Raw genomic sequence first — 24,646 nt, 5'->3', positions numbered from 1 at the left:
ATTTCTGCAAATGTCCTGGGTCCATACTATTAATCCTTGGATGTGAGGCTCTTCTCAAACCAGCCTTGCCAGCCTTCTGTATTAAATGCCAGGTCCAATAAGTGGCTGCAACTTTAAAAAACATTAAAGAGCAACTTTTTAATGTCCAAAAGAAGATAGGAAGACCAAGGAATGAGTCAGAAAATCGATCTCTTCCATCAAAGGGGCTTACAGGGGTGATAGGTGGGTATAAGTACCTGGGGAAAGACTGTTGAGAAAAGGACATTAGAGAGGCAGAGGTGGCAGCACACTGTGGAAAAAACCATGTGTTTCTGCCACTTGCCAGCAGCTGTTCAGAAAGGTGTTTAAGATACCATCAGCTCCTTGGCTTACAGGTTCCAGGGAAGTGTTTGCACAGCTGACATGTGGGAGGCAACATGTGGATCTCTGATGACATAAAACAGATTTTTGCATTTATATAATGTACAAATGTGCCTCCCTGCCCCCATGAATCTCAGACAGAGTAAGTGTTCCGCAAGCTGGGAGAAGGAAGGGGAGATCGCAGCTCATCGTATAAATATTAGGCTACCCATGGTAAAAAAAACAGATGCAGAATTTAAATGCAGCACCCAGCATTTGCTCACTGCCTATTTCTAATCTCTCCTGTGAAGGCAGTGCATGGGCAGAGATCTTAATCACAGCCTGCTTCTGCCGAGAATATGGTAAAACAGAGACCGCACCGGTGCAAAATTTCCCATTAGTGCAGAAGAGCATGTCTGAGGGCAGGCTGTAAGAGAGGTGAGGCTGGAGGTCTTCTCTTCTCCTCCAGGGACCATGGCTGTCGACAGAACTATCAAACCAAATAAAGCAGAAATAACAACCCGCAGTCCTTCCTGGTGAAATGAAGATTTCAATAACCTGTGTCACAAGCAGCAATAATAAGCGGTCTCTTCTGTTTTGAACCGTTAGGAGCAAACGTGCCAGGGGTAGAAATAAGTCTTTAGAGTGATCGCTTAGGTTAAAGTGGCTTGCGCCAAGCTGGGGTGAGGGAGGTGTACTTTCCTCCCAGGCTGAGGAAGCAGAAAGGCAAACAGTGGTTTGACTGTTTCCAGGCAATTCGGGCTGTTTTAATCACCTTCCTTCTCCCTTTCAGCATGCCCAGGCAAGCGCCTGTGTGCATGTCGGTGTGCGCACCACTGCGCTTGACGCTGAGCCAGCGAGCGGGAGAGCACGCACCCGCCGCCTGACCGAAGAGTGTATCACAGCATCAAACATGGAGGGGAAAAATGAAAAAAAAGGAGAGGGAGGCCCAAACCCCGCAATCTAACACGCTCAGCAAGTTGCTGTTTGGCATGTCAGTGACGCCACCAGCACTAGGAAAGCAGCTTTCTCTCGCAGTGGGTTTATTGAGAAGATTATTAAAAACTTTTCATTTAAAAACATTTGGCAGAGACTTCTGCATAAGTTGGGAGGACATTTTGCCCACATCCGCTTCCAACAGAGCAAGGAGAGTTTAAGGGGGAAAAAAGAAACCCCCACCGATTTTCCTGATGGCTGCCAAAAATGGTCTTGAAAGAGCTTGCCTTGTGAGTGAGAGGGACACCAAGAAGTACTCCTTGGCCCTAGACAGGTAACACAGCTCTGTTTCCTTCACTGCCATTGCTTTGTCTTTGAGAGCAATACAAGATCACCGATCTGCCGATGGGCTGCTGAAATCAAAGAATGGGGTGTTTCACAGTGCGTACAGGGAACATCTTCCATTATTTTCAAAATGTTTTGTTTGATTGTTTTCTTTCCAAACTCTCTTATTAAATGCTTGATGCATTTACTAGACAGCAGCCTGATGTGTCTGCATCTGTGATGGATTGAACCAATCTATTGTTGAAGCAAGTGTCTCCTGCTATGTATTTTATAAGCTTAGTAGATTTATTGTAGAATGCAAACCCTCATGGATTATGCTGCAATTTTAGGCTGAATTATAATAGTGCTATTGACACCATGTCTGATTCAAGGCTCCTTCATGCTTGAATGTCTAAATAATCTATTTGGTGTGAAAGAAATGTGATGATCTTAAGGACTTGATCCTGCAGAACTTTATTCATGTGGATAGCCTGTCAGACTTGAAGCTGATGTACCTCTTGTGTGCCAAAGGTCTTGTGAGTAAATGCTTACTTGAGTGAGGAAAGACCCTCTGAAAACATATACTGTAGCTTGGGTTAAAAAATGAGTATAAATGTCTATCACAAAATAGCTTTGCAGTTGAACTTATTTTCGTTCTTTCTCTTGACTCAAACCAGCAAGTATTTTTAAAAGAAAAGAGCTGCTCAGTTACAGCTTAGCACCTCTTGACATTTCCATTATCTCATTGGTTTTCAGGTTATTTATTGCTTGGCTCCCCTAAAACATGTGGGACAGAAACTTGGCGTAAACACCGTCAGTTCAAATGGAAATCTGTCTCTCCATGTTCTTATACTGGAGTCACTGCCATCATATTTTAGTCATTTGAATGTCTGGGTTATTATTTAAATATTATTACATGGCTCCATAAATATACATGGCACTGTCCAAAATTACTTTTGTGGTAATATTTATATTTTTAAAAGATCCTGTATGATTCTGCAATTCATTTTTGTTACTGAAGAATCTCAGAGGTTTTTTAATAGCTTGCAGTTTTGTGAGTATAGCTTCAGTGGTTGAGGTCCTTTGGCTCCTTGCCACCTCTGGACACAAGGACATCTCTGGATGAAACCTTTACATGGTGTGAGAGGGGGTGCCCTGAGACAAGGAGAGTTGTTAGGCTGCCTCTTGAGGAAGCCCTTGGCTTCCCTGGATTACCAGGAACAGGGAATATTGCCAGTGAGAAGAGGGGCAGGATGCACATCAGAGGCAGTAACCCCCAGCAGCTGACCCTCCCATCTAAGAGCTGATTTACCTTCTGGAGGAGTTGATTTCTTTCTGACAATGATTTCTTAGTTTAGGATTTAAGTTAGTTGGGGCAAATTACTGCAACAATTGCAATTGTTGGGCTGATGGCTGCAGACATTCCCAGCAGCTCCAGAGCTTGAGGACCTCCAGACCCAGGAGAGGTCCTGAGGTGCCCGATTTACAGCAGTGGTAACGCAGCTCCCCAGGAGAAGGAGAACTTGTTGTCCAGGCATGTGGTTTTTGTGCTGCACCTCCTCTTAGCTTTTCTTGCCAAGTGAAGTTTGATTAACTGCATGACCTAATTACTCCATTACGGCAATAACCAGAAATGGGGGCTGAAAGCTGGGGTCTCCCTCTCATTTGGGAGCTGACAGCTCAGGAGTAGCCCTCGCCCTGCTCTCCTTTGCAGCCCAGTGACCTGGGGTGCCAGCCCAGGGGCTGGAGCCAGCCAGGCGGTGGGGATGCAGCCTGCTGGGCTCAGGCTTGCACAGACTGGCTGAGTGCACAGCTTCAGGTGTCTTAAGCCGATCAGTAGCAATAAGCTCATTTTAGCCTTTGGTATAAATTACCACATTTTTCCGTTCCCTCTGCGTAGGCTTAATGAACAGCTCTAATGCTTTCAACAGAATTTATTATGCACACACATTGCCTATATCTTTGCCATTGCCCAGCCTCTTTCTTTTTAATAAATGCCATTATTACAACACATAGGGAACAAAATGTTTTTTTATCTTAGCCATGTGACTAGGAAGTCTGAATACAGGCCCTGTTCCCTGCACACAAGCTGTGGGACAGAGCATTTTGTACATGCCAAGTCAGTCTGTTGTCACTAGCATGTTCGGATGCATTGAGGTCTCCCATGCCAAACTTGAAATGCTTACAAGGGGGTGGGCTTTAACTGAGCTCTCTGGAAATCAGATCAGCTATAGGCTTGTAGGATAATTCGGGTTGGAAGGGTCCTCAGGAGCTCCCTGGTCCAACCTCCTGCAAAAGGAGGTCAGCCAAAAAATCAAACACAATTGCTCAGGGCTATATCTGGTCTAGTCTTGTAAAAAATCTCTCAGGATGGAGACTGCATGACCTATCTGGGCAATCTGCTTCAATACTGAATTATCCTCACAGTCAATTTTTTTCCTTATATTCAGTCTGAAGCTCTTTCTTTTCAATTTATGACCATTGTCCTCATTCTTCCTTCATGCACAGCAATAAAGCACCATCTTCTCAATAACCTTCTCAAAAATATTGTCAGGTTGCTGTTAGGTGCCCCTGGAGCCCCCTCTTCTCGAGGTTGGACAAGGCCAGTTCCCTCAGGGCAAGTGCTCCAGCCCTTGACCACCCTGATGGCCCTCTGCTGAACTTGTGCCAATTTATTGATCCTTCCTGTGCTGGGGACTCCAAAACTGGACACAGTATTCTAGATGTGCTTTACAGAAGTCAGTGCTCTGGAAAACTTTAGGTGTCTCTTGTGACTTCTGAAGGGTTTTACCTATGGGCCCTGTGGTTATGTCTCCTTTGTGCTGGCTTGCCAGCCGGCCCCAGGAGCACGTAGTATCTTAGGGGACTCAGCAAAACCCATCCCATTGCTTTTGCCCTTGTGTTAGGTGACATGAGGACCCTGTAGAAAGAACTATTTCCGCCCGGTACTGGCCATATGCCATGTCCATTATGTCTGCTTCACCTCAGAAAGAAAATTACAATGGAGATGGTAAGAGGTATGAAACAGAAATTAAGTAACTAGGACACCATCTCAGGAAACTGATGGTTCAGGGTATATCAATGATACATAAAATCATGAATGATGTGATGAAGGTAAACAGGGAATGGTCATTCATTATTTCTAACTGTACAAGAACTAATTAAAATATCAGGCAGACAGCTTAAGAGCAACAAAGGATGCATTATCTTTACACAAACCATAACTGAACTGTAGAACTCAGCACTTTCAAGTCAGCCAGGTTTGAGGAAGAAAGATCTGTAAAGGCCTATTAGAAACGAACACTAGTTGAGCAACCTCCCACGCTCCAGATTTGTGCAACTGGGGAGCAGTACTGCTCTGGACATGTTCCTTTCTGGTACTTTGTCCTTACATACTCCCTCATGCTCATGATGGAGTTTGGACATTTGACTACATGCACCTTTGATCTAACTCCATGCAGCTATTGTTATACTGTTATGCAGAAGGAAATTTATTGACAATACATTTACGCATACGTGGCCAAGCCCTGAAAGTGAGACTAAATAAAATAACTATATGACAAATATCCATCTACTAAACATCTAAATGTATGCAAATATATAAATATTTGCCTTTGTTTTGTGCCCGCAATAAGGAAAAAGGACGGTCTGGACAGCCAGGCTATAAACAGGGTCTTAAATGACTTGGAAATATTCAAGTTTGGTACATCAGTTGAAATCGGAGTGGTGCCAGCATAAGGGAGGTGACTATGGCTTTGATAAATTTTTCTCTGAAGGCAGTTTCATTATCCTTTCAGGCACCAAAAAATTACTGTTTTCCCTTGTGAAGGAGATGATGTCCTGTGGGAAGTGCAGTGATTCCACATTTTCCTCTTTTGACTGGGGATCTCATAATGGTCTAGGAGGATGGCAATTATTCCCATCAGCCTACAGATCAAGGCACCCAATAGATCAAGTGAAAACAAATAAAAGGAAGCTGTAATCAAAAGCTCTTGCTAATGATTTGTGTGGAATCTGCAATATGTATTAATATTTTCTTCTTCCCCCCTTCAGGGCATGACTCAGTAGGAGCCTTTCTGTGACATTCCCCTGACTATCTTTTTTTACAAAGGAAAGAGAATTTGAAATGGAGAAAAGATTATTTTTTAATCTGGGACTCTGCTTGCAGTATGCTGATGCAGACATCTGATGCTCAAAGGCTACATCTTGCTCTGACACACTCAGAAGGGGTTTATGGTTTGACAGAGCTGATCTCTGCACCTTAAGCTTTTGATTCACACATTTATAAAACTGTCTCTTAGATTCTTTTAATTAGTGGCAGGCTGCTCTTGGAAATAAAAAATAATGGTTACACACAGGAGCTGGCAGGAGTCTTCCTAACTCATGGGGCCAGACGCTGCTCTGCGAGTTCAAAGGGAGCAGTGAATACTCGCCACCTCTGACAACTGGGCCACTTTTATTTAGGTACCCTTTGGACAGAAAAATGTGACAATTGTGGGTTTACGCTGTCTCTGTTTGCTTTTGCATCTGTTCAATGAGATCTGTGGACAGTGCCTTCGTACCCCTCAGTGATACACTGAGGTTTTGTTAGCTGATGGAGAGACTTAAAGATTAAAAAGGGAGGGGGATCACAAAGCGACCTATTTTGTTAAGAGCAAGGAAAGGATTTGGTGGCTTAGAAATCTGCAGGGGTAATTTTGGCATCCCTGCCCTGAGAGGCTGTTGAGCTGATCATGACTCATGTCGTTATGATGATTTTAACGTTCAGTGCCAGCTGATGAAAACTGAGTTAAAGGGAAATTAATTTTACATGCGAACTATAGAAAAGCATTGGAAGTTAACTCCAGAGAGGGATCACAAGAAAGAAAAACTTGCATGCCCTGATCTCCAGGGGACAGTGAGAGAACTACAGTATTTTAATCAGCCATCTGGAAGGAATCAATTTGTGGTACCTTCAGAGTCTAATTCATCAGGAAAATATTGTACATAAGTGACACAGTGCATGAGGAGCCTGATGAATGTAAAGCTAAAGGACTGGAGAAGGTCTGGCTAGCGGGTACCCCAGTTGCCAGATGGGCAGCCCATTCCCCAGATGGTCCAGCTCCCATTTATTTGTTGTTGTAAGGAAAATAAAGGAAAACACTGACAATAGGACTAAGAAAACTCCCTGTCTCCAGGCATCAGGCATTATATCTGACCAGTTGCTCTTTCATGCAAGCTCCTCACGTACAGGGGGAACCGGTGAGCAAACAGAGGCCACATGCTAACCTGGCTGGGAAACAGGCTGACTCAGGGAACATGTTGCAATCCTTGGAACATCTCAATAATATTTACAAAACCAAATCCACACTGATTATCTAGAGTTGCAGGGCTTGACAGCCAAGGTGGGTAAGTGCTTCTCCTTTCACCAGTTCCTCTGTGGCGCTGCTGAACACAACGAGGGGCCGAGGCATCTGCAGCTCTGCGGCTGCCTTTGCCTCTTGCCCATCGGTGGGTTGCAGGCTGTGGGGCACCTGGCAGGACCTCGGACCTGCTGAGCAGCTGCAGCCCCCTCAGACTGCCCAAAAAGACAGCTGGAAAAAGCTTCTGACTTCAGTGCAATTTTTTGTCTTGACACTAACTGCTTCAAATTGGCAGCCACTGGCATGATTTCTTTCCAGCGAGATTTTAGGCATCTTGACACTTCCATAAACAGTGCAGAAAAGCTACAGAAAGTCGCCAAGATCCATGTACCTCCCTGAGCACAGATCTCCTTCACACAACTGAAGAAACAACTCTTCCTGGTCCCAAAGGAAAGTCCTTAGTCAGAATGAAGAAAAGAGGTTGTTGTTACTGGGGGCAGCTGACCTTACATCATGCCCCCAGGCTAATTTGAGACTTGGAAACAGCAGTGGAGTTTGCTGCATTCCCACACAGCATTGCGGACTATGGCCCTGCACATACAGACCTCAGATAGCTGTAACACGTGGTTATATGGATGTTATGTGCATCTGGGCAGAATTCACCTTTTGATGCCACAGTGTGCTCCCAAAAGTCTCAGTATGGAGATACTGATATACGGAGTATAAGGAAGTTTTGCCAAGGGTGTATCACATTAGCGGCTGCTGTGGCAACAGATGTTGTATCTGGAGAGACATAATGGTTTTCAGTCGAGTCTCCTGGGATAGGGTTTAGGGGATTTTTTTGACATTTGGGCTCTTCTCAGTTTAGAGGTAAGGAGGAGGGAACATTCTTGCTTACCAAACCACTTTGGGGCCTCCCCTGGGGGAGTCTCTGGGCTGCTTTAGTGATAGCACCAGATGTCATGGTCATCCAGGGGCTCTCGCAGCTGCAATGCAATGCGCTCGACCCTGGACCTCTCTACCCCCATCCCATATTTCCTGTGCAGAAGCCCTGAGAAGGACAACACTGAGGTTTTGTGGAAGAGCAGATTTGGCTGGGGAATCACCTTGTGGTGGAGCAATGTTCAAAGAGCCATTTCTGCTTAACTTCTTTCTATGAAATCAGTGGCACAAACAGGTCAGCATACTATGGAGAACTGATTTCTTTGATTTTTTAAAGTGTCTTTTACACTTTTGGGTTAATATTTTCTATTCTTAGGCCCTGCAGGAAGATTGATAGCTTTTGTACATATGTGGAAATTTGAGATAAAATAGTTCTGCATGCAAAGAGAGGAAAGAAATATCTTTAGTCAATTATATTTGAGAAAAAGATTTTTAAAATTTTTTTAAAATAGTCTTCCTGACAAAGCTGTTGGGAATAAAAAAATGATTTTTTTTTTCCTGTAGAATTGTCTCCATGCAATGCTGAATTTGGCTACTATTTGCATGAGGTATGACTTTTTGTAAATTATATGGTGTGCATAAAATACACAGCCTAAGAAAGTCACCCTGTGTTTCATAAACTGCTAAGTTATGTAGGAGAGCCCAAAGAGCCGGGAAACACAGCCAGAACAGTCATTTCATGTGCAGCTTCCTCCCACAGAGCCCTGCTTGTGCGAGCAAGTCTCTTCTATGACCTGCTCCACTGTTCCCAACACTGATTTTATCCTTCGAAAGCATTAATTACATAGTTTCTGGGGCTGCAGGGCTAGACGCCCAAATAACCAGGGTTTTTCTTTTTTAACCTTCTGTTTCTTTTAATCCCGAAGGATGAGCTGGCATCAGAAGAATTTCAATGAAGAGAGGCAGCAGCAGGAAGCAGAAGATACTGAAGCTAATCCAGCGCATCACTGTCACAGCTACTCACAGGCCTATGAGAACAGAAAAAGGGAGCAGCATCAAGCCAGGAGGAAGCTCTGTGTAGCATCAGTGATTTGCATCTTCTTCATGATTGCTGAGATTACAGGGGAGTATGTTTGCACAAAGAGAGCTCAGTTTGGTACCCAGCACAGCCAAATTCATGCCCTTTTGCACCTACTCTGAGTGCAGTGACCCATGATGCACAGAGGTGAAACCACCTGCAATAAAATAACTCTGCTTTCTCCCCAGTCCTTAAAGAATTGTGGGGATTTTTTAAAGTGAAATTACCAAAACATTCTCATATATTCATTTAAGGATTGCATCTGGGTAGGAATACAAGGATCAGTTAATGGTCTAAACTGTTCTCACAGGTCCTTAAGCTCAGCCAAAGGTGGCTAGCATGTCTTAGCATCATGTCACAAAAGGTTTCTAATAAATTGGGTTACATTTTTTTGAAAAGATTAAAAGATTCTACATGTTCATCCAGACCAATGAGACCTCAGCACTGATGAAGGCTGCTAGCAGCAGGCTGATACTAAATGCAACAGTCTACAAGATCCAGGGAAATCCAGGGCCAGATTCACCATCTGCTTTTCTTCAGTTAAGTCACTGTATTTATACCAGGTCACGTTTATCTTTTAAATTGGCCTGCTGGTGTGTCTCTGGATCAATGGAAGATTATTCCCGTGTCTAATTAGCCTTCACTTCTGGACCCATCCTACAATATCCAATATAAGTTTTTGGCTCACTCATAGAGCTTTAGATTTCATTTTGTCCCACCAATCTGCTCTCTGCATGGCTTCTGTGATATTTATACCCATGTGACAGTTCCTGGCTCTTTAATTTCCCCTTCTCTGCAGTGAGGCGAGGTAAGGTAAGGCATGAGGAACCCCACAGGCTTTTGCCATATGTGCCCCAGGGGATGTAACAAAAATCAGCCTCTGAAAGCCATGTTTTCCCTGCTTCAGCATCTTTGGAGCCCCATGAAAATGAAATAGAAAGGCTTTGTCTTCCCCACAGGTGAGCAGTGGAGGCAATGAAAGAGCCGCTGCATTTCTGCCTTCTCTCCTGGCTGCCAAACCCAGCAGGGGCTTCTCCAGCTCTTCTATCCCACACGCTTCATCTGCATGAAGCCCTGTTGTTTGTAGGTCACGTGCATTTCCCCATGAAAACCTGTGCATACCACTAATCTCCATGCAGTAATTTCCAGTGCCAGAAGTAATGCATTATTAACAAAACCATATAATCAGTAGGCTTAAGTCTGGTGAATGTGGCAATGCTAGAGGATAATTGGAAGGACAGATGATATGTTAACTAAATGTTTCATTTTGTTTAATGAATCATACAGCTTTTTTGCAGTGACAGCTTAAGTAACAGGCTTGAAGACCATTTTGCTTCAGACCATTAAACTTTGACAAACCAGTTATTAAGTGCAGTTACAGACAGCAGTCTATGGAGATTTTTGTAATTATGCACCATACATTTAGTTTTTTTAATCGTTAGGCTAGACAGCTTGTGCCTGATGATTGACCATTGAGTGACTGACAGTTTTTACTGCTTTGTGGTATACAAAGCCTTAAACATCCATTGTGGGTAATAGTAAGTCCCCTTGTAAAGGCCACTTGTTGGGAGTATGGATACAAAGCAATAAAAGCCATTAACTATTACACAGGCTTTACTCTTGAAAATAAATAATACGTTCTCCTTCCTTCTCCCCTTAAGGGCAAACAGCTTCCATGGGCATTATTATGCTAAACAGAAGAAACAAAGCTGCATCACTCTCAAAGAGGTTTAAAAGTTGTGCTTCTTTGAATCCCCAGATCTTTCCCGTGATAATTTTGCTCAAACCATCTGTGCTGGCCCTTACTGCTCTCCCAAAAGGGGCACTGTTGGCTGAGCCTGATACACCAACTGTCTCCAAAAGGCAATCATCATCATCTTCTCTTCCAGTGCACATCCATCACCATCTCCATAGATTTGGAGATATCAGGGCTATGTACAGCCCTGATATAAAAGTGCTTTCCAAGGATTTTTACTGGTTAAGGACCAAATGTGGATTTCAAAGTGCTTTATTTCCATTTGGGGACCAGAAAGACAGACAAACCCAACATGTGTCATCATGTCAAAAAAGAATATAAAGACTTGATCACGTTGATAAGATAAGCAGACTGAGATCCCAGAAACTCACCCAAGGTATTAATTATGCCAGCAATACATGAAATAATAATCTGCCAACAGTTTTCAAAGGTGGCAGGCTAGAAGCAAGCTTTTGTAATGCTGTGCCACAGGATGTGCAAATACAGGATCTCAAATGTAACAGGGTTTTGCAGGCAGCTTGTGTTCTATGTATTCGTTTGCTGCAAGATAGTTTGATGCCTTGGTTATTAACATCTGTGTACTGCCAGACAAGCCTGCTTCCCTCTGCTATGCAAAATTGCTTCTCACTTGAGAAAGGGCTATGCTGCAAACAGTGAAAGTCCAGGAGCTGTGTCATGACCAAAAAGTATATGTGCATTTACACATGCTTATGATCTGGGAAATCCCCATTCTGTTGAATTTTTCATTTTATGGCAAGGAATAAGATGTCCCCAAATTCTGCAGTCATGCCTGCTCTCTTTTGGGAAGTAACTTTCAGGCAGCTGTAAATGGGATGTATAGGGAGGCAAAGAAAAAACAAAAACCCTATATGTGCAATATGCATTCTCCTGTGGTGACAAACTATACAGTATTAGGTATTCTAATCTAAAATCTGTGCAAGGAAGGAAATTAAACAGACAGTCCATCCTGCTGGCACGAAGACTTTCCAACTAAAAGGAAACAGAAGTTGTGTCTACATGTCCCTTTGGCAGTGGTGTCTTGCCAAAAGTTTGAATGAGGCATTTTGTGATGTTTTTCAGGATTCATTGATTCTCATATGGGTTGTGGTCTGGAGAAGCAGGTGAGCTGAAATTAATTAAATGACTGGAGAAGGATGGTAATATATTGCCAAACCCAGAAACTAGATGATTTGGCTCTATTATTTCACATTTCCATTTTTCGACATTTCCGCTCTGATGAAAAGATTCCCCTGCTATAACAAGTTGGCAGGGCAGTTCCCTGCCTGTGATCCTTGTCTTCTCCTGCAGCCACTGGCAGCTGGGGTAGTTTAGAGCAATCTTTTAGTTTCTTTGTATTTGCCTTTAGCCCTGAGACATGGTTAGAAGAATTTGGCAAAATAATGATAATTGACATACTGGGTAAAAAAAACATGGTTTCAGATAGCATAAAATGGCTTGGTTTGGTTTTTTTTTTTGGGGTCAGAATTCACATGAAACCAAAACCCCCCAAAATAAAATGACATTCAGCCACATTTTCCCAGTTCTAGCAGCAAAACCAACTCATGATTTACAGATGCAAAATGATAGATTAGTCCTGCAAACAGAACATTTTTCTCTGTGCCCTCACCAAAATGGCTGGTTGTTTATCACAGCTCTTCTACTGGGACCTTTCCTTTTACTCCTGTTTTAGTGTTGTTTGTGACAAATAAAAGTTGGGCATCCAGCCATCCAAACGCAGGAAGAACGTGCATATTTTCCTATAACAAATAGGAAATTAATCCCATAAACTAAGAGTCTGAGTATTTGTGTGTACATAAAAATATTAGCAAACCGTAAAGAGATAGTGGGAGGGTACTGGAAATGTGATCCCTAATACTGCTTTTCACCAAGAAACCTGATATTAAAATAGTTACAGTAAAAGACTCCAATAGTAGAATAATCACAGCACTAATGTATCACAGCTCTTATTGTCCTTAGAACTCTCTCGCTCTATCCGACAAAGAAATTTAACTTATTTTCTATTAATTCATACCTTTCACTGCATGAATGAGGTACAAATCAAACTAACTTTGAAGAGTTTTGAGTCATGTGAATGAATACTGAAAATTGAATGTTCCCTTTGATTCACAGCAAAACAGGTCTCGAGTTTGATCTGGTCAACTCAAACTTCTGACCAGAGCCATGATACGGACACGTGTTTCACACAGGTGGGCAGATCGCTGGGAGCCTGGCGGTGATCACGGACGCAGCACACATCCTGGTGGACCTGACAAGCTTCCTGATCAGTCTCTTCTCACTGTGGCTTGCCTCCAAACCTCCCACCAAGCAGTTAACTTTTGGGTGGCACCGAGCAGGTAGCAAACATGTCACGGTATGAACATGTGGAACAGGAAAGGGAAGTCATCATAGCTAGGGACTGGAAAACATGCCCATACCCAACATAGAGCTGCAGATATTTAAATATAGTGCACTAATGGTCTCAAAGCCCCAGGACACATGACAAACAGAGCAAGCCAGTGAGCTTCAAAGAAGTAAAAAGCAGAGTCATCTCTTATCTACAAACATGTCTTTCAGTTCATTATTGAACATAGTTCTGGGCTGATGCTAGCTTTGGCTGAGCTAACAGCAACTTCCTTCAGTGACTTAAGTGTGAGGAGGACTGAGTCCTCAATCTACCAGCAAATACAAGTTTCTATAAAAGCAGCAATACCCATAAAAATTAGGATCTACTCCATTTATAGAACGATAAAGCAAATAAGTTAATTATTGTAAAGATACAATGTTATATTTGTAGAAAAGTGAGGTCCTTTAACATTTATATTTTTCTAAATTCTCTCCCTGCATATATCTTTATCACTACTGGTTTTTGTCAGATGGAAGCACTGGTAGATTTTGAAAGTTCCCTGTCCTCAACCAAAATCAATATATTTACAGATAACCCCTAATACCAGAAGCCTTACAATCAAACACAAGTGCTTTTACAAAAGACAAGAGATCAGCAAAATATTAACTATGAGATTTTTTTTTTCTGGCGGTATGATTCTATTCAAGATTTAAACACCTAAATATCAATGTCTACACATAAGTCAGCACATATAAGCACAGGGTCCAAGTTTCTGATTCGTTCACCAGAAATCTAGGCTCTGTTCAGCTGTCTAGACATAGACGTCTAGTGCTACATCCCTAGGGTGTTGGAGGCTTATGCATGGGAACGGCAGCTGTGGCACAAGACCCACAGGAGACTGTACAGGATGCCAAGCACAAGACCAGGGCATTTCAAATGTGACCAGACACTCGTAGTTAAGAAACTAGGATGAGTTCTTAGTCAGTCAATGGGTCAGGGCGCTGTGTGAATCACCATTAATTTGATGTCCATTGCCCATAATGGGAGCTTAGACGTCTAGCTAACACCTACATGGAGACATTTTAATGTAATGACAACGCTGTCATTGGTCTTAGCCAGCACGGGTTCACGAAGGGAAAGTCCTGTCTAACAACCTTGATTTCCTTCTATGACAAGGTGACCCACCTAGTTGATCATGGAAAGCCAGTTGATGTGATCTTTCTGGATTTCAGTAAAGTTTTCAATATTGTCTCTCACATTATCCTCTTGGACAAAACATCCAGCATACAGCTGGATAAACACAAAATGCAGTGGGTGAGCAATTGGCTGATGGGTCGGGCTCAAAGGGCCATAGTAAATGGGGTTACACTGGGCTGGTGGGCAGTCACTAGCAGGGTTCTGCAGGGATCCATCTTGGGGCCAGTACTCTTTAATCTCTTTGTAAATTACTTGGATGCAGGACTGGAAGGAATACTAATTAAGTTTGCTGACAACACAAAATTGGGAGGAGCTGTTGAGACTCTCAAGGGCAGAGAGGTCCTGCAGCAAGATCTGGACAGACTGGAGAGCTGGGCAATCACCAAGTGTATGAAGTTTAACAAGGGCAGTTGCTGGATTTTGCACCTGGGGCACGGCAACCCTGCATGTACACACAGACTGGGGAAGGAGAGGCTGGAGAGCAGCTCTGCAGAGAGGGAACTGGGGTTCTGGTCGGTGGCAAGTTGAACATGAGCCAACGGTGTGCCCTGGCAGCCAAGAGGGCCAACCGTGCCCTGGGGTGCATCAGGCCCTGCGCTGCAGCCGGGTGAGGGAGGGGATTGTCCCGCTCTGCTCTGCGCTGGTGCGGCCTCACCTCGAGTGCTGTGGGCAGTTTGGGGCGCCACAGTGCATTAGGGATATAAAGCTACTAGAGAGTGTCCAGAGGAGGGCCATGAAGTTGGTGAAGGGTTTAGAGGGGAAGCCATAGGAGGAGCGGCTAAAGTCACTTGGTTTGTTCAGCCTGGAGAAGAGGAGGCTGAGGGCAGACCTCATCGCCGTCTGCAGCTTCCTCACAAGGGGAGGAGGAGGGGCAGGCGCTGATCTCCTCTCTGGTGACCGATGACAGGACCCGAGGCAATGGCAGGAAGATGTGCCCGGGGAGGTTTAGGTTACATCTTAGGAAAAGGTTCTTCACCCAGAGGGTGGTGGAGCCCTGGAACGGGCTCCCCAGGGAGGCAGTCACTGCACCAAGCCTGATGCTATTCAAGAAGCACTTGGACAATGCCTTCAGAGATATTGTGTAAATTTTGGGGTTTTCCTGTGCAGGGACAGGAGTTGGACTTGATGATCCTTGTGGGTCCCTTCCAACTCAGGACATTCTATGATTCTGTGATTTGCCTCGGTCTGGAGAAGAATCCTATTCTGGTTGTTTTAGGGCTCAATTTATTTTTGCTCATATGTAAGGGATTGGTGCTATTTGAAAAGTCCTAATGTTTTCTACAAAATCTTCAGCTGCCACTCTAGAAGGCTATGGGTCAACTACATATCTTGTGTCAAGTCATTCATGGAGGTGTCAGTGTATCTCAAATGGCTCTAGAAGCCCATTCATGTGAACTGAGGACTCAGATGATAAATGCTTCAAGGATGTTCAATATGAAGGTCCAGAAGCAGCTTCTGACTCAGGATGTCTGCAGGCCAAGGATGCCTGTAGCTGCAGAATGTACCAGAAAAGACATATGCCATACTTATCCTGTCTTTACACTGCTCCCTAAGTATATTCTACCAACTCTGCTGGAAACAGGCTGCTGGATGAGGGGGAGGTTTCATATGACTGAAGCGTGGCTGGCATTATGTTGCTGACACACAGCTGAATTTTTCAGCCTTAGCAAACTGCTACTTACCATCAGTCGATCCATAATTACTTTTTGTGTTTATGCTCTCTTAGCCTGGGAATAAAGGAAAGTGAAAGAGAGACTTCTCTCTTGCTGTCAAGGTGGTAGCCAGGTTCAGCCACCTCATGTAACTTCACCCTCAGTCTGTGTTAGATTTCTTAGGTTTTTGTCATTGCAATGCAGAACTTCAAAACCAATTTTTTTATTGCCCTTTTATCCTGATAGCAGAGAGAGTCCTGTATCAAATGTCACTGTCTATGTAATTGCATTCCATGATAGTTATTCTGTTTTTTGCTTATTTTCCCAGCTATATTTCCAGTTTAATGTGCAGGGGGGTGCCTTAATAGAGTAGCTGTGGGCAGTCAGGTGGGTGGCAGAGTCACTGTGTGCTGACTACCAAAGTCTTGCAGGTGCAGCCCTCCATGACACTGGAAGATGATTTTTTCGCTGCTTTTCTGAGTTTGATCGATAGGGTTTGTCATGCAAAGACTGCGTATGACAGGGCTTAGCAGGAGCCATCTGAATGCCTCCTGTTTTCCAAGCCAGAACAAGGCAGCAGAATCAGTCAAGACAGCAGTTCAGCACAATCCTCTGGGTGTGCAGCTGCTTTCAGCAACATGGCTAGAAGCATAATATTGAAGGAGACTGATAGAATGAGCCAACGTATCTCCAGGTAGCAGAGCTTTCTTCAACCTCAGTTTCTTTATCTCTGGTATGATTCAGAGTTTCCCAAACAATCCTATGCTATTGTTTGCTGTGCTCTGTTAGTGCTAGTAGTTCTGAAGAAATGTAACTGAGAACATCTCCAGTAAAACATTTCATATTACTGAACTGGTCTGTAAGCTTAGCTAAAGTCTTGCTAAGATACTACCTACATATGTAGGTAAAGATGACCTCTGACTTTTTCAGCTGTGGAGTGTATGCACACATGCACACAGACATTCATACAGGTGTTTGCAAAAGCTGTAGGCTCCTTTCATGGCAATGATAGCATAGCCATCAACACCTTCAATTGGGCCAGGTTTGCTGGGTTTCAACCTGTAACTTGCAGAAAATATACACACCAGGTTAATCAGAAGATATAAACACCATGCTTTATATCAGCTCCTCTCTATCTGCTTTTAAGCAAAACTAGATTCCCCTGTCAGTGCGCTTTCATTCATTATTTGTCAGTTTTAGATTAAATAGTTATTTTGATAAGCATCTGGAGCCTGGGCTGCTGCAAAATGTGTGTCCCTTATATAAATATAGTCAAAGTCATAAGCTGAGTTTCAGCTGCTTTCATGAACTGACAGTGGAGGTCTGTGCAAGTGCTTTGTTCTTTCTGGCTGTCTACTGCCTTTCACTGTACTGTGAACTTTCATTTTCCTTGGTATTGTCTCAGCTGTGCTCATAAAGTGCCACATTTACCCATTCAAGTCACATGGCAATTACAAGTCCCACATCCTATTAAAAACATGCTGCATGTCCATGCGAACATCCCCGGACCTCGCCTATGGCAGTGCAATAAAAGGTGGCCCTGGGGACTGGATTTATGTGAGCCCAACTCAGAGCCAATAGAGACAAAATTAAATTTTGCTGCCCCAGGGAAAAAATAAGTTCTTTTGTCCTCATCACTGCTGGTGGCGCAAAAATGATTTTGTGGCATTGGCAGGATGAGTCCCAGGAGAGGAGAGCTTTTGCTGGCAGGACCTCGTCAGGGGCTGTCACTACCTTTCTGAAGTGTGAAGTGACAAGAGGTTTGCAGAAACAAGGGAGACTATTGGAGGGTGATTATGCCTGCCATTGGGATCGAGTGAGCCATGACTCTCTCCTTCCCTCCAAACCCTGATCGCGTGACCAAAATAACCTTGTTGGGGGAGGGGAGCTGGTTCCTGGCACCTTCAAATCATACTGGCAGGGCCAGGCAACTACGTAAGGTGTAAAAAAATCACTTTATTATCCTCATGGTGGGTTGACCCTGGCTGGGCGCCAGGTGCCCACCAAAGCTGCTCCATCACTCCCCCTCCTCAGCTGGACAGGGGAGACAAAATACAATTAAAAGCTCGTGGGTCAAGATAAGGACAGGGAGAGATCACTCAGCAGTTCCACCTCAGGCAAAACAGACTTGACTTGGGGAAATTAGCATAATCTATTAACAATCAAATCAGAGTACAGTATTGAGAAACAAAACCAAGTCTTAAAACACCTTTCCCCCACCTCTCCCTTCTTCGCAGGAATTATCTTCATTCCCTATTTCCCTACCTCCTTCCCTGCCAGCAGTACAGGGGGACAGGGAATGGGGGTTGCAGTCAATTCCACCCACTCTTCCCCTACTCCAGCATGGATCCCTCCCACAGCAGACAGTCCTCGACAAAATTCTCCAATGTGAGTCCTTCCCATGGGCTGCAGCTCTTCACAAACTGATCCAGCATGGGTCCCTCCCACGGGGTGCAGTCCTTCAGGGACAGACTGCTCCAGCGCGAGTCCCCCATGGGTCACAAGTCCTGCCAGCAAACCTGCTCCAGCGTGGGCTCCTCTATCCACGGGGCCACAGGTCCTGCCAGGAGCCTGCTCCTGCATGGGCTTCCCACAGAATCACAGCCTCCTTCAGGCACATCCCCCTGCTCCGGCATGGGGTCCTCCGTGGGCTGCAGGTGGATTTCTGCTCCACTGTTAACCCCCATGGGCCGCTGGGGGACAGCCTGCCTCACCATGGTCTTCACTGCGGGCTACAGGGGAATCTCTGCTCTGGCACCTGGAGCACCTCCTCCCCTCCTTCAGTGACCTTGGTGCCTGCAGGGCTGTTCCTCTCACATAGTCTCACTCCTCTCTCTGGCTGCAACTGCTATTGCACAGCAACATTTTCCCCCTTCTTAAATACATTATCCCAGAGGCGCTACCACTACGTGCACAGGGCTGCCCTGGGCAGCCACTGGGTTTGCCCTGATCAGGAAGGGTTTGGCCCATTCTTTGTGAGCATCAAGGCTGACAACACACAAGAGCTAACACTGCTGGCTATAAAGTTCACAAACCTGGAACCATTGCCAGCAATCCCTTAAAATTTCTTGTGTTTCTGTTATGACTGTTGTTAAAATCAGATTTTTTTAATTCTTAGAAATTCTGGGAGCTTTGATGTCTATGATAATCATTTGGATGATGACTGGTGTGTTGACGTATTTGGCTAGCATGAGGCTGCTGCACCCTGATTATGATATTGATGCTACAGTGATGCTTATTACTTCTGCTTGTGCTGTGCTCGCCAACATCATGTAAGTTACTTTGTTTTCCTCTCCATATAACTTTTGGACCTTGAACCTGCTCCTGTATTTCAATAAGAAAGGATAGAGAGGTATTGGCCTCAAAAATATGACGTGTTTATGAATGTCATGAGAATATGGAAAAGGGTAGAGAAGAGAGATCCTGCTTCTCATCAAAGGCTGCAGTTGGTCTCCTTTCTGTTAGCTGCCACAATGGGAAAGGAAATTATAAATGCGCAAACTCCAGGAAAAGATTAATCTCCATCTCACTTTTTATTACATGTCAGAGCATTCAAGCACTCTACAGAAAATGAGGCCTCATTAATTGACCTGCTCACAGACTTTGTTGTTTGTATAAAAAACACTGACTCACCTAGGAATTGTCTGCTTAGCCACACTGCATTTTTATCTAATATGTGTGATTTTACTGTTCAGCTCAGAAGTGAAAGGACTGATGACGTACGTGACATCACTGCTTTCAGAGATGCAATAACCATGCTGATATTTGCAGCTTCACATCTCTTGCAGACTAAGCTTGATTCTGCATCAGACTGGTCACGGGCACAGCCATGGGGCACAAGCCAGGGAACATGTGTCAGCCCCTCCGGAAAAGGCAGCTCTGAGCAATGCCAGTCTGCGGGCAGCCTTTGTGCATGCCATTGGAGACCTATTCCAGAGTATTAGTGTGTTAATTAGTGCACTTATCATCTTCTTTAAGGTTAGTTTTATTAGTTCACTTGCCTTCCTTGCAATTAAGGATAACAGTTATTTCCATAGCATTGTGACACTAGCTACTATGTAACTATATTTTCTGTCTTAATGATATACGTTGTAATTTAGTCAAAGTCAATTATACTTATTCATGGGATTTGAAATGACTTTGAGAGAGTAACACTTGCTTGTTGGTGTTTCAACTGCAAGGAGGATACTTTGGTGTCTCTCCCTTTCTTCACTGTAGAGCCTTCATTCCCTGTGCTGAGGCTTCCTATCTGGGAAAGGAGTTCAGCACTCACTCTGCACTAGATGAATGGAATATATTATTCTTCGAGATGAACTAATTAAAAATGGCAATAACCAACAATAATGAAATTAACAAAGTGATGTGTTCGTGTTTTTCTAGCCAGAATACAAAATAGCTGACCCAATCTGCACCTTTGTGTTTTCCATCTTTGTTTTGGCAACTACCATCACCATTTTAAGGGATATTTTGATTGTGTTAATGGAAGGTAGGACCTGATTCCAGAATCAATGCAGTTATATTTTGGCTTTTTTCTATCTCTTTCTCCATAATGCTTATACTCGCTGACAAAAGTATAATAGCACACTTCTGTATCAGTTTCCAATATTCTCATAATTCTGATCATACTTTAAACCTAATTACAATTTTAATCAAAATTGTTTTCTACCACTGCGCTAGAATATTTATACATATGCCAGTTTTCGTAAAAATCTGTGTACTGGTGTTTTGCTAATGAACTCCCAATATGTTCCTAAAACTGAGTTACTTTTTTTTTGTTGTATGTGTTACATTGCTTTTTATCACCCCTTTGGCATATGAGATGTCTAATCACTTTGTTCATTGTGCAATTCCTTTACCCATGTGAAATACAAATCTTTGCCGAAAAAAACCCAAACAAACAACAACAAAAAAAAAACACATAAAGAAAAGAACAATACTGTGCTTTGAACTGTGACTGTGAAATAGGCTGAGTGTTAGAGGCAGAAGTTTAAAAGGTTTTTAAGTTACACCAGTCCAGAAAAGCAAGCCGTTGGAGCTTTCCATTAGCATTCAGGTGCAAGGGAATAGACAATTCTCAGCAAGAAGAACTAGGCTTAGCAATATTTAATCCTGTCAGCCATGGGCCTGAACATTTGATTTGCAATGCCAACTCAGTTGAGCAGTCATAGATGCATGTTTTTGCCTTCCTTACACGGAACAATATAATGCAACTGCTTTCTCAGCTATGAAGAGATAAAGGTTAAAGGGAAAAGTAGCTCTAACAGTGTAGGTTTTGAATGGATGCGAGTTACTCAGTGTGACTGTCTGCATGGCTATTTACTTCTCTCTTTCACTTTGCACCTAGTTCTGTTTCAAGAAAGATTTCTAATATGGTTTTACACAAAGGCTTCATTCTAGGGTTGATTTGCTTTCATTATGAGAGAGATATATTTGTGTAGAAGTGTACATAGACAGAGTGCAGTAACTGGCTGTATCTTGGCTGCCAAAAAATCAGATGATCTCTTGATTACTGAAAAAAAAATCAAACTACCAGGAAGGCCTGGCAGCCCCTGACACTCAGGGGTCTCTTTCTCAGAGCAGTGATTCCCAGATGCCATAAGCAGTGCTAACATACCAAAATTGGCAATGCTCTGTTCCCCTCTGCAGCCAGTCCTTTTACGCTGTCTGGGAGAGACCTCTGGGGAGGTCTCTGAGGCCACCCTCCCACCTCTTAAGTATCATATTCTGCCCAGAATTTTTTAAACAGAAATTGGACGTTGAAGCTGCTATTGGAAGTGGCTCTTACCCCATGCATCCAGTCTGTCCTGGGGTGTCAGCCCCTGCAACTGACTGGGTCATACAGGCACTGACTGTCCATGGTATTCTCTAAAGAGCATGGGCATGTCAGCATCATATTCTACCAAGTCGGTACTCCATATAGCATATCATTCTTGTAATAAATGGATAGGACAAAGCATATGACACTGAGGTCATTAATGATTACAAATAATTATCAATTATGGTATGAAAGACAAAATTAACCAATACTGTGCTTATCATTATTTTACTTCATAACTAGTGGCATTAAAAATATTTTTCAGTTTACTGATCCAAGTGAAGCATGATGAGCATAGCTTTTTATGTGGGCGTAGAGGTCCATTTCCAAACTCCCAGGTCTCACTCCAGGGAAGATCTGTAGTTAAATTCCTTGGTCAAATTTGAATTTAGATTAAACTCTGAATTTCATGATGCAACTCATCCTATCACAATTGTCCTCTCTCTGAATGAGGGTCATCACCACCATCATCTTTTGTAAGAAGGCTCATCTAGGAAAACAGTCACCGATCTGCTCAATAACTAGACCTGGGATCTAATCTCATCTAAGATTCCTGAGTCAAACCATTTTATACTCTGTTTGTCTTTCCTTCTCTGCTAAACAGATGCTTCTCTGTTATATAAATGTATTGAGGACAGAATCCCTCAGAGGCACTCAGGTGATGTCATAAAATCTGCACTCACAAAAGATGCTGGTGAAAAACTAGAACACGATCTGGCTAAACAGCTCACTTCCCTATGTAAACTGGACCCTCAGAGTATACCCTAAGATATGCATGAGTCTCATTCTTCCATGGAGAAGTGCAAAACAAGGGATAGGGTTAAATTTCATAGTGAACTCTGAAATAGACAGGCTTTCCAAAGTGTTGAACATGTGAATAAAAATTATATATCTAACTAAATAAAGGTTCATGATGCATTTTCCTCTAATGATCATCATTCTTATCTCATAAAAATTTTTTCCACCTATTTCTCCTTTTCAGGAACATCAAAAGGATTTGCTTATGATGCAGTGAAAGCAAGAATTTTAGCAGTTGAGAAAGTGGAGTCTGTTCACAATCTTCATCTTTGGTCTCTGACAATGAATCAAACTATTCTATCTGCTCATGTTGCCACAGGTCAGTAAATTTCTGTAAACAGGGAGTAAGTATTCAGCTGCTGCCTAGTAAAGGTCAGCCTCTCCTGATTGGGATACAATTGACTGTATATCTGTTGCTTGTTAAAACAAATGTCATAATTTTGTTGGAAAAATAATAACAACAAAAAGCTCTCAAATCCTCCTCCTGGAAATCTTGCCAAGACAACAGGGACCTCTACTTATCCCAAAACTTGAAAACTGCAAAGGTTGTGGGGCAAGGAAGTAAACTACAAGATATTTTAAATAACTTAGAAGAGTTAGACCCAGGCTGGATTTTTCTCACAATATCAAATAGATTTTGGAGTAGATTTGTCAAGCCTGAAAACTGTTGATCCCCGTAAGAAAAACTTACAGGGCAAATCTGCATTCCTGATGCATCTCTAGCTGTAAAACAACCTTTAAACCATAGCTTGAAGCATAGAGGTAACTCTAGGGGAACAGCTAATCTTTAAAAATAATTTTTAAAAATGTAGTCCTTATCCCTGTTGACAAATTGTCCACTACCCAGATCGATTTTTTTGTTTATCTGTTTGCTTTGTACATGTTAATGTTTAAGAAAAAAATTCCACCTGTGTTTGGCCAAGAACAGGTTCAGAGGCGAAGTCCTCCATGGAGTCCTCACTTCTCAGAAAGAGTGGGTCTATCAGCTACCCGAATCACTTGGCACTGCTGCTGCTCCCTGACTGGATGAATGAATCTTTATTAAGTATTCCTGCTTTCCTCCAGTCTTCTGCCAGACTGAATTTCTTTGGTGATTACTCTTAGCTCAGCTCTGGCCAAAATTGCATATTCCGACCATGTTTGAATGAACAAACTTTTGCTGACATGCAGGTTCCTGAAAGGAGGATAAAAAGGACAAGAAACACTTCTCAAAACAAACTTCTTATTAGGAGTTTGTGAAAAGTTTCTAACAGTAAACCCTTACTCTCTTTAAAGTATTATGTGCATTTTGATTATTTTCTGCTTGCTTTCTATAGCAGACACAGCAGACAGCCAGAAGATTTTGAGAGCTATTACTCAGGCCCTGTTTGAGCACTACAGCTTCCACACCATCACCATTCAGATTGAATCAGGAGAGGATCAGAAACGAGACTGCATCTTCTGTCAAGAGCCCAGGGATTAAAGGGAGCAGTACGCTATGCAAAATAACGATCACCCCTCTTACAGGTCAATGGAGACTATATATTCTGGTTGTATGTAACTGATTAACAACAAATGGTAATTAACAAAATTAAAAAGCCCTGCCACTGTGAGCAACGCATGGACCTTTACTTTTTGGTACCATCTACCAGGAGAGAACACGTATTAGGTCCACCCATCAGCTAGATTACCTGTCCATCAGCGGTTACTTTCAATTACAAGAGAAAGTATCTAAATTATTCCTTACTAGAGCAGCAGATTGGCACTGAAACAACATTTAAGAGTGTTTGTAATCACAGGTAACAAAAACCTAATCAACCTTCAAATTACCAGCAGATCAATTATCACAAGATGTAATGAAATATAAGTATGGTGTTAGCAAAGCTCAACACTTACTCAGGATAAAAGAAAAAATTTAAATTAGCACAAGGGATGAAGAGATCTGGGAAAGAAAGAGATAGTGGCATGGGCTTTCCCCTGCCTTTTGGCAGACACTCCCTCTCCTCTTGCATATTAAGGGAAATATCAGATGTGCACCATATTCTGCACCGTGGACCACAAGAGGATTCACTCCATTCACATTTGGCTTGGGTTTTAGCTAGCCCTATCTAATTTTCAGCTAGCCTTCAGCCAAACTCTTTTCTGCCAGACATGAGCAGTATTCTCTACTATCAAGACTTGTATTGCACTGCATCATGATAAGT

At 43.0% G+C, this 24,646-nt stretch overlaps 1 protein-coding gene across 1 annotated transcript; it reads left to right on the top strand.

The window, feature by feature from the left end:
* The first annotated feature begins 1,529 nt into the window (after positions 1 to 1,529).
* Positions 1,530 to 24,043, top strand: SLC30A8 (solute carrier family 30 member 8). The gene is made up of 8 exons (XM_064445427.1): positions 1,530 to 1,609; positions 8,750 to 8,954; positions 12,873 to 13,011; positions 18,969 to 19,122; positions 19,639 to 19,828; positions 20,231 to 20,336; positions 22,648 to 22,782; positions 23,780 to 24,043. Exons 1-8 carry the CDS (start codon positions 1,530 to 1,532, stop codon positions 23,923 to 23,925), a joined length of 1,155 nt encoding a protein of 384 aa, XP_064301497.1. The 3' UTR covers positions 23,926 to 24,043.
* The last annotated feature ends 603 nt before the right edge of the window (positions 24,044 to 24,646 follow it).

This window comes from Phalacrocorax carbo, chromosome 2 (genome assembly GCF_963921805.1).
Source record: "Phalacrocorax carbo chromosome 2, bPhaCar2.1, whole genome shotgun sequence".
Taxonomy (NCBI): Eukaryota; Metazoa; Chordata; class Aves; order Suliformes; family Phalacrocoracidae; genus Phalacrocorax; species Phalacrocorax carbo.
Note: the sequence above shows the minus strand (reverse complement) of the source record. Positions and strands in the feature narration are given on the sequence as shown.